This window comes from Microtus ochrogaster, unplaced genomic scaffold, assembly GCF_000317375.1.
Source record: "Microtus ochrogaster isolate Prairie Vole_2 unplaced genomic scaffold, MicOch1.0 UNK34, whole genome shotgun sequence".
NCBI classification, from domain to species: Eukaryota; Metazoa; Chordata; class Mammalia; order Rodentia; family Cricetidae; genus Microtus; species Microtus ochrogaster.
Window position 1 is genome coordinate 964,944 of NW_004949132.1, and position 10,994 is coordinate 975,937.

The following is a 10,994-nucleotide window of genomic DNA, read 5'->3' on the forward strand; positions in this document are numbered from 1 at the left end:
TCTGAGCTCCCCGTCCCAGGCTGGCGCCGCGGGGCCAGAAACTCACCCCAAAGCTAGGTCTCCTGGCGCCTAAGATCAGGCCTCTGTGCTGCCAGTTTGAACATTTTTCATTTCTTCTTGTCTAAGTGTTCTGACTGGATTCACTCATATGAGGAACACTGGTTGTGCCATCAGAAGTCTTTTCTTTCTTTATTTCAGAGAAAGTATTAGGTCCTTTATCTTCTATTATGATATCATTAGGTACTAAGATATCTTTATTAAACCCTGATTCTGATTTATTAAAAAAATCACACCAGGTGATCTATGGGTCTTCCATAGCTGTTCATCCAGTGACTTGATGCATTTTCCTAAGATACTTTCTAATAGTTGTATAGTCTCTTGCATGAAATCCAATTTTCTCTGTACTTTTCTTCTGTATCACGGGCTCTGTGTGTGTGTCTGTAAATCCATTTTTTGTTTGTTTAGTTTCATTAATCTATTTTGGTCCATAATTGCCTTAGTAAATCATCTGAAATCATGCAGTATTAGCTATTCTGAGTTGTTTGCATTTCCATATACTTTTAGAGTGATTTATCAACTTATATAGAAAAAGAAGAAAACCTAATCAAATTACTATAGAAATTTTGTTAAATTAATGGAACAAAATAAAATAATATCTAATAAAACAATATTTTTCGTAACTTCTGTGTACAATGTATGTCCTTAGTGGAGTCTTTTTGAATTTCATTCACAGTTAATTTGGATATTAATTTAACATCTGGTCCTTTGTTGCTAACATATATTTATCAATGTATTTGCAATCTTACTATATAATTTTCCCACTCCCTTTCCTCTAATCATATTTTTTATGAATAGAAATAAACTCTTCTAGTTTTATTCACCTCCCCAACAGTAATGCATTCCCCGCCTCTATGGTGATACTAATTTTCCATGTTTATTAGATTTAAAGCCTGGAATTTATTAACTTAGCAGACCACTAGCTTCCACCAACCCCAAACCCAGCACTGCCCTAAGATAGCACTGAGGCATCTTGGAGAGACTTTCCCACCTTGTTTCACTGCCTCTCTGATGCACCCACCACTGCATTTGAAAGTTACCCATATTGATGACTTTCTTCGTTCCATTACTGTAAGACTACACTAAACTGATTCCATGTGGAATATTGGATTTGGGGAACCTAAATGTATGTCCTTGGTCTCTGTTTAAGCCTATATGTTCCAGAAAAAAAATATTTCTCTTTTGAGGACAAAAAAAAAATGAACCTCTTCTTTCATTGTGATCTGGTTGTTTTGTTTTAGTTTCTTGTTGTTTGTTTTTTGATTTATTTCTAGACAGGGTTTCTCTGTGTAATCATGGCTGTCCTAGACCTCACTTTATAGACCAAACTGGTCTCAGTTTTACAGAAATCTGCCTGCCTCTGCTTCCCAAGTGCTGGGATTAAAGGTGTACATCACCCACCACTTGGTGAGACTAGGCATATCCCCTCATATTAAGACAGGGCAAGGCATTCCAGCATGAAGAGTAGGGTCCCAAAAAACAGGAAAAGAGTTGGAGACAGTCCCTTTTTCCTACTGTTAGGAGTCCCACAAGAGGACCAAGCTATACAACTGTAACATATATGCAGAATACCTAAGTTGTTCCACATTGGGTTAATATGTTCTTTTTGTAGTTTCTTATGAATGTTGGTATTGTCTTTACTTTGAAACTTTTTATAATAATATTGATTATTTGAATTTTTGAGTAAAATACTAGAACACCAATTGTAACAATGAAACTTGAGATACAAATATCATTTTGAGCCTGCTTTAGCTATCTTTAGTAGTATTTGGTGGATACTAATTTGATTATAGAAGTAATGAAGGAGGAGTCTTTTACACTTTATATTTTTGTATCAGTGTATTTTGAAAAATGCCTGAGATACAAATTCCAAAAGATAATTTTATTTCTTGAAGCAGTTCTTTCATGAATATGTTGATTTAGATGTATCTGTAGGACATATATTTGGTCATGGCTCACTAGCATTGCTTGATGTACCTTTAGTAGAAATAAAGATTTGGAATTCAGGGTGGAAGTGAGAGTTAAAATTATTAGACACAATACTAAGGGGTGGTATAGTGAAAAAAGAGAAGAGTGAGTGTAAAATTCTTGAAAATATGTAGGACTTTATAAGAAAATGTGCAAAGACTACTGTAATTCAAAGCTCAATTGCATAGGCAAGTTGAGGAACAAAACAGATCGATATCACAGAGAAGAAAGCAGGGATGAGGTTTCAAGGAAAGCACTGGTTGAAGATTAATGTAACAGAGTAGTGGAATATGTATGGGTACTGTGTGATCTTTATGAAGGTGGTGGTGATTTTTAACAGAACATCTTTAGTGAGCAGATCCATCAGAAGCAGGAGTAAGATAGTAGAGACTGAGTAATAGTGACATGTTTCTCAACAACCTGCTTCTGAGTAGAGTACATTGATGGTGTCAGAAACAAAGCTAATGTCTAGAATCCCTTCCTTAGGCTAAATTGTGAACCTAACCACATTTTATATTATATAAAATATTATATATATTTATTAAAGATTTCTGCCTCCTCCCCGCCATCACCTCCCATTTTCCCTCCTCCCCCAATCAAGTCCCCCTCCCTCATCAGCACAAAGAGCAATCAGGGTTCCCTGCCCTATGGGAAGTCCAAGGACCGCCCACCTTCATCCATTTCTAGTAAGGTGAGCATCCAAACTGCCTAGGCTCCCACAAAGCCAGTACGTGCTGTAGGATCAAAAACCCATTACCATTGTTCTTGAGTTCTCAGTAGTCCTCATTGTCTGTTATGTTCAGCAAGTCCGGTTTTATCCCAGGCTTTTTCAGACCCAGGCCAGCTGGCCTTGGTGAGTTCCCGATAGAACATCCCCATTGTCTCAGTGTGTGGGTGCACCCCTCGCGGTCCTGAGTTCCTTGCTCATGCTCTCTCTCATTCTGCTCCTGATTTGAACCTTGGGATTTCAGTCCGGTGCTCCAATGTGCCAAAAAAAAAAAAAAAAAAGAAAAGGAAAGAAAGAAAGAAAGAAAGAAAGAAAGAAAGAAAGAAAGAAAGAAAGAAAGAAACCTTGCCTCAACAAGCAAACACAAACACACAAATGGAAGGAAGAAAAGAATATTTATAGGGGGCTGGAGAGATGGCTCAGAGGTTAAGAGCATTGCCTGCTTTTCCAAAGGTCCTGAGTTCAAGTCCCAGCAACCACATGGTGACTCACATTTTATATTATAATTAAGAAGAAAAATGTTGAATTATTATATTATTTCCTTTCATTTGAATAGAAAAAATATTATAAAAATCTGCTTCTTGGGACTGGAGAAATGGCTCAGCAGTTAAGAGCACCAGCTACTTTTACAGAGGTCCTAAGTTCAATTTCTAGTACCCACATGGCAGTTCACAACTGTCTATAACTGTATTCCCATGAAATCCATTGACTTCTTCTGGTTCACAGCTGATAAAACATTTCTCCATATAAAATTCATAAATTAATAAACCATTTTGAATAACCAGACTCTTTATTGGGTTGAAGAGAAGGGGGATGTAGATTGGCTTGAAGGAAGGGAAGAGAAGGGGAAAATGAAATGGTGCAATTGCAATCTCAAAAAATAAAATAAATAATTTAATAAGCAAAATTTTAAAATCTGTTCCAGACTTAAAATATTGTTTTTCTCTTTCCCCAGGAGAGACTCTGCTTGCCTCACCATATTTTGGAAGAACGAGGGCTTGTGAAAGTTGGTGTTACGGTTCAGGCGCTCCTTGAATTGCCTACTACCAAGGCATCTCAGCTTTCTATGGCTTGATGTGACAATTAAAAAAAAAAAACATACGTGTATAATTTCATGTATTTGAAATGATTTCAGATATCTCAAAATCATGAAGAATGTCCAGTAAAAAAATAGTTTGCCTTAGGTTTCTTTTTTCAGAATTACATTAAGATCTCAGATTTAAACTGAGTTGTCCAAATAACTTTTGGAGGAAAATTGGATTAATTTATAGGAGTTTTTGATAAATTGAAATTCTCCTTTTATTATGTCATTCAAGAACCTTGACTGATTTTCAAAATGCGAATTGATACAAAATTTAAAACATGCTTTGAATTTAATAATCACATTAAGTTGAATATTTTTACATCACTGAATACAAGTAATCATCTCGGTAAAAGTAATATTTTAGGAAAACAATTATATATTTGAGTTATTCCATATACTTTTACTTTGTACACAATTTCTTCAATATTTTGTTTTGTTTCCTAGGAAAAAAATGAAACAAACAAAACCTTGGCATTATTCAATTCTTTTAGTATTATCAGTTGGTGCCAAAATATTTTCATTTATATTGTAGGTTGTTTACATGTGAAGTGCCTGTGTAATTGATGAATCTCAAATAGTCTTAAGAATTTTGCAATTTCTTTTTATGTATTAATAGAATCAATGGGATTTTAAAATATTTTGGTAGGTTTTGTACGGTCAATAATATGTGAGGGTTTAAATTACCTCACATTAGTGGTTTCTTAGTTAACCCATTGCAGTTTTTTCTTAAATTGGTTCTTTCATGATGTCAAAAATGTTAATATGCTTAATTTATGCTATTTAATTTTGCAAAAGCATAATCATCTTTTAATTGTTTTATCTGAAGAGTATTTTATTTCAGTGTTGAAAACGTTACACAAAGCAGTAAGACTTTGGAGGGCTAGGGAAGTACTAATTGTCAAGAACATTTTGATGTAACTGTCAGTATTCCTGTTTATATCTTGACTTATGAGAACATTAAGTACATAAGCGCTGCCTTCCATATTAAAAAAGCGGCCTGTGAGAAGCAATTTTGATTCAAAATTTGGCCATTTCTGGATCATGCATTTCTTATGATTCTCAAGTAAATTGATGTTGAATTAAACACATTCTGTTTCATGAAATAGTATTTTCAGTAAAGTCCTTGCTTGATTTGAAGATGGATAAACTTATGGTGATAGTAGTGCAGGAATGTTTCCAAAACATTACTGTGATGAATAACTCAGTTTCCTATAGAAGAGCCTTCATATTCACTTTTGCAGTAGCCAAACAAGTATCATTTCTTAACTGTGTGATTATTTGCACTTGTTACCTCTTAATATGGATGCAACTTAATAAAACCATTGGCCTGGGTATTTCAAAGGAAATTTATAAAATGTAAAATGTCATGTGCCAAATACTATAGTAAGGATTGATTTTAGGAATAATTCTACATTATTCTGGTCAGTTGTCGTGAAGCCATATTTTTTAATCTTGGCTTCAGAATATAGCTATTTTCTTTTTAGTCCCCATGAGTCAAATTGGAACTATTGAAGAGTGAAAGGTTTTTATTACTGTAAGTTTTAAGAAATAAAGTATTGATAATTTATTATTTAAATATTTGATCTAATTAGATAAGATTAAGTCATTGGATCTGAAAAATATCCCCATTGACATAATGAATCTCATTATCTGAAATTTGGATAATATAGGTAATTTAGGAAGTACTTTAGTTGATGAATTTTTAATTTAGACAGTTGACAGCATTACAAATTTCAAAAAGTTTAACAACCAAAACAATCACTCATACTTCTCTCATGATTATTGTGGTATAAAATTCCTCTTATTAATCAATCTTGTGTTATTTTCCAAGTATTTTGTGCTTTGTTATTATTGAAATAGTTGTGAAACTTTACGTAATTCTTCTTACTACATTTCACTTGTCAGTTACCTATTACCTTATAGAGAAAACACACCCGAACTTCAGTGCTCATACTTGATAGCAAATAAAAATGCTTTTCAAGATGGGTCCCTTCGGGGCCTGTAACACAGCAGTTCAGTTATTATTGTGCCAAAAGGCAATACCAATATCACTTATAATGCAGTTTCAGCGTAGTCCACAATGACCACCTTATACCAAGACCCTGCCATATTTCTGTTAATAATTTTTTAGTGTAAATTTTATCCTAAATGTTTTCTATGGCTTTTTATATATTTACTTCATCAGTTATTGAATTAAGAATGGATATCATTATTTGAATGGTTTTGTGATTTGAGGAGGATTGAATAATCGAAGAATATCTTATCGGGCCCAAAACATCACGAGATAGCTACTTCTGTTAAACGTTATGACCACATTGGCACAAGGAAGAAGTGATGTTGGATATGTTTGAATTGAAATGAGTAAAAATGCGTAACCATTTGTTTAATACTTATCTTTATAGAATGCTAGTTTAATGACTTTTCTAACTGAATTTTTTGAAGAATTCAGAAATGTTTGTATTAGTCACAGATTTATCATAATTGATTTTCTGATGCATTTTAAAAAATGGAACACTAAATGTATATTACCGATGCAAACTGTGGATAAAATTGAATGAAAACAATCCAAGCTGGAGCTCCTTTTCTTCCTTTTTAGCGTCGCTTTGACTATCAATATCTTTGGTCAGTCTTCGATAGTTAGTATCTGTGGTCCCTACTGTTGGTGGATATTCAAACCTTGAGTGTTGGTAGTGGTGCTCAGTGAGTGAAGTCTGACAACCTGAGTTTGACTCCCAGGCTCCACATGGTGGCAGAAGAGAACTGAAAGCTGCAAATTGTCCTTTCATTGCGGCTTCCCATGTTCTTACACTCCACAAGTGCACCTCAGCACACTGTTGACTAAACAAACAATGCTTTGATAAGCTATATAGTCAGCGTAGGCTGTTTTAGTTGGGCATGGTGGTACACCTAGAATCTTGCTTCCTAGGGCATCTAAAGTGAGAGCATCTCTTGAAGGCAGCAGTGTAAGGCTAGCCTAGCAAATAAGTGAGACTCTGTCTCAGAAAGTAAAGCACAGCAGCAACAAATATATTGAAATTTGAAGTAGATTGTTGTAAGGCTCATGATTGTTTTTATACTATGTTATTTTCAAGACAATTTTGTTTAAGAAGTATTAAGTTATTAAGCTATTTTTTCAATCTAATGTTATCAATGTATGACATAAGCTCTCTGACAAAAGAAAACTTATTTAAAACAACATATAGAAAAGACCATTATGTGATAGTTTTCTTGCACATCTTACTGCTTCATATACAACAGAATTATAAGAAATGTATTCTTTTACTATCAATTGTAATTTTTCTAAACATGCTCATATTTAATTGGGCATTGTGGCTCACCATTTTAATTCACTCAGGATAGGAGGATTACAGTGAGTTGGACTACAATCTTCTTTATATAATGAGACATCTTCTCGAAAAATAAATCCAAAACCACATATTTTATTGAAGTAACTATTACTTGCTTATAATTATATTTTACCCTAATTGTAGAGCATTTATATATTGCCAGATGCTGTTGAAGAGAATATTGCTATAGTTACCTTGAAGTTACACATTTAGATGAGTTCTTGAGCACATAGCGATTGGATAAAGGAGGTTTAAAGTATTCCAAGTGTCTTGCAGAATTTTGGGTGATCTTTAGCAAGCACTAGGCTTACTTTCTCCTTTATTAAATCTATAATATTTTATTTGTTTCTCAAATATATAAATTTTATTGCTTTGCAACTTAATGGCAGGAAAAAATTAATTTATTTTCACTGTATTCTATTGACACACATTAATTACATGGCTACAAAAGTAGGTGAGAAATAGATAAGATTTTACATATGTAAATACATAAAACATATTTTCAAAAACAAATAACATTTGCTAAAATTTTTACTCAGATCCTTCACTAATTTCTAATGTAAACAAATGTAAAATAATGCATTATGACTTATGATATAGTAATTAAAATTATACCTTGCAGATGTGTTGTGTAAGCCTGAATATGTATATGGGGTTTTTATTTGTTGGCCCATGTTGTCTAGTAGGGGCAATGTGATCTTGTTGTAGGATAGTTCCATTTATATTCTTTTTGCAATATGTGTGTGCCTGTATTTTAGGAACATTATTAGCTCACCATGAGTTTTATTCAAACCCTTTAGTGCTGTTTATGCCCCCACTTTCTCATCTATCCTGTTCTCATCATATTATCTATTCAGTTTACCTGCTTCGTGATCCATTATTCCAGAGTAACCCTTTATACCACTGTGATATATCTACTGTCAGTTTAAAGTACTCCTGTTGTGTCTTTACTAATTAATTGACCTCTGTGAGTATTTGAAAATGAAACAGCTATCTGAAGATTAAAAGATAACATTTATAAATGAGAGAAATGTGACAATTGTCTTTCTGGGTTAAGGCTAATTTTCTAACAATGACTTTTGAACTCCATCTATTTACCTTAAGTTTCATGATTAAACCCACACTTCAAGAGCCACATGATTGTTTGACAAAGAGGTAAACAACACACATTGGAGAAAAGATAACACCTTCAAATGGTGCTAGCTTAACTGGCTGGAATGTAGAATGCATGTAGAATACAACTATATCCCTATCTTTCATGCTGCACAAAGCATAACCCCAAATGTGTCAGGAATATTAATAAAAGATCCAATAACCTGAAAAAGTAACAGAGGAGAAAGCCGGGAATATGACTGAATTCACTGGTACAGAAAGAAGCACTGAACAAGACCCCAGTCATGCGGACATTACGACATCGAGGAGAGCAGAGAAAAATGTAAAGATCAATAAATATCAATTTGAAAAAAGGAAAAAAAAGAGCAACACTTAGCCTGATGGTTGTGGTAAATGTCTTTAATCCCAGTACTTAGGAAGCAGACATAAGCAGATCTCTATGAGTTCGAGGCCAGCCTGTTCTACAGTGCAAGTTCCAGGTCAGGCACCAAAGCTACAGAGAAACCCTGTCTCAAATAAACCAAACCAAATAAGGAAAAAAAGAACAACAATTAATCAATGAGACCTCATAAAAATAAGCCTCTTTGTTCATCAAGACATCAAGACACCATAGTTCTAGTCAGTTGACTGCATAGAATGGGAAGCAAATTTTACCAGTTACACATCTGACAGGGTTTTACTTTCTAGAACATACAAAAAAAATTTAAAAAAACTTAGAAAACAACCTAATTGAAAGCACATACTGTTCTTGAAGAGTACACAGCTTCAGTTGTCAGCATTCTGTTCAGGCAGTTCACAACTCTCTTTAACTCTCTTTCCAGGAGAATTTGATGTCTCTATCTCAGAGGGCTTCTTTAATCACATGCAACGCTCCCCCACACAAGTATATATAATTAAAAATAAATAAATATTTAAAAGTTTTAAAGAAACTCAAAATAGAAAGAGTATGTCTCGACATAAAGACTACATGACAAACCTCTGGTCAACCTGATATTAAATGTGTAAGAACTCTTGGGACTGATAAACACTCTTACCAAAGTGACCAGATACAAAATTAATAGACAGACAGAGAGAGAGAGAGAGAGATTTTTTTAAAGAAAACAGACTATCTTTTTTCATTATACGTACCAATCCAAGTTCTCACTCCGTACCCTCCTCCCATTCCCTCCACATACCCACCCACCCTACCCTCATTCACTCCTCAGAGAGGGTAAGGCACCTTTCTTTGTGGAAAGTCCAAGGTCCTCCCTACTCTATCTAGGCTCAGCAAGGTATCCATCCAAAGAGAATAGGTTCCCAAAACGCCAGTACATGCAGTAGGAATAAATCCTGGTGCCCACTGCCAGTGGCCCCTCAGTCTACCCAGCCATATAACAGACAACCACTTTTAGAGAGACTAGTTTGGTCCTATGCTTGTTCCTTCCCAGTCTAGCTGGAGTTGGTGAGCTCCTATTTGCTCAGGCAAACTGTTTCAGTGGGTGTACCCAACATGGTCTTGACCTCTTTGCTCATATCCTCATTCCTCCCACTCTTCAACAGAACTTTGGCAGCTCAGTCTAGTGCCCTGGACTCTATTCAGGTCTCTACCTCTGTTTCCATCAGTTGCTGTATGAAGGTTCTATGTTGATATTTAAGATATTCATCAGTCTGACTACAGGGCAAGGTCAATTCAGGTCCCCTTTCCTCTATTGCTTAGGGTCTTAGCCAGAGTCATCCTTGTGGATTCCTGGAAATTTCTCTAGAGTCGAGTTTCTTGCTAACCCCATAATGGCTCTCTCAATCAAGATATCTCTTTCCTTGCTTTTGTCTCTGTCCTTCCTCCATCTTGAATATCCCATTCCCTCATCTTCGCTTCATTACTCCCCATCTCCCATTCTCTTCCCCTTCCAACCTCCCTTCTACCCTGACCCCCATGCTGCTCCCAATTTTATCAGGCGATCTTGTATGTTTCAACTTTCCAAGTGGATCTATATGTTTTTCTTTGGGTTCATCTAATTACTTAGCTTCTCTAGGATCATGAACTATAGGCTCAATTGTAACTGTGTAAATGAATGCAGGCAGATTGTAAATATATATATATATATATATATATATATATATATATATATATATATATATATATACAGCTTTAATGCCGCTCCTATTACTACACTCAATATCTTTTGTTCATAGCCAGTATCCACTGATGAGTGAGTACATGCCATATTCATCTTTTTGGATCTGGGTTACCTCCTCACTCAGAATACTGTTTTCTAGTTCCATCCATTTGCATGAAAAAATTAAGATATCATTGTTTTCTACCGCTGAGCAGTACTTTAATATGCAAATTGCCACATTTCCTTTTATCCATTCTTCAATTGAAGGGCATCTAGGTTGTTTCCAGGTTCTGGCTATTCAATGAGACATACTCAAAAATCATAGAAACAATCTCCTTAACAATAACCTCAGAAAACACCCTGGAATAAACTTCACCAAGGATATGAAAAGTCTCTGTAAGGAAACTTTAAAATACTAAAGAAAAATTAGAGGAAAACATTACAAGATCTATAAACTTTAAGAAACTACAAATGCCAGCCCAGACTCTACATGCAGAAAATCAAGAGGAGAAACACAGTGAATCAAAAGAAAGAAAGCACACACACACACACACACACACACACACACACACACACACAGAGAGAGAGAGAGAGAGAGAGAG

General features: G+C 34.9%; 1 protein-coding gene across 3 annotated transcripts in view; it reads left to right on the forward strand.

The window, feature by feature from the left end:
* The window catches only part of Lrch2 (leucine rich repeats and calponin homology domain containing 2), a 118,376-nt gene extending 111,466 nt beyond the window's left edge, over positions 1–6,910 (forward strand). For all 3 annotated transcript variants that reach the window (XM_026789959.1, XM_005368507.3, XM_005368508.3), the window contains one exon: positions 3,708–6,910. In XM_026789959.1, coding sequence (XP_026645760.1) covers positions 3,708–3,827 — 120 coding nt within the window. In that variant the 3' untranslated portion in view covers positions 3,828–6,910. The remainder of the gene's footprint in view (positions 1–3,707) is intronic.
* The last annotated feature ends 4,084 nt before the right edge of the window (positions 6,911–10,994 follow it).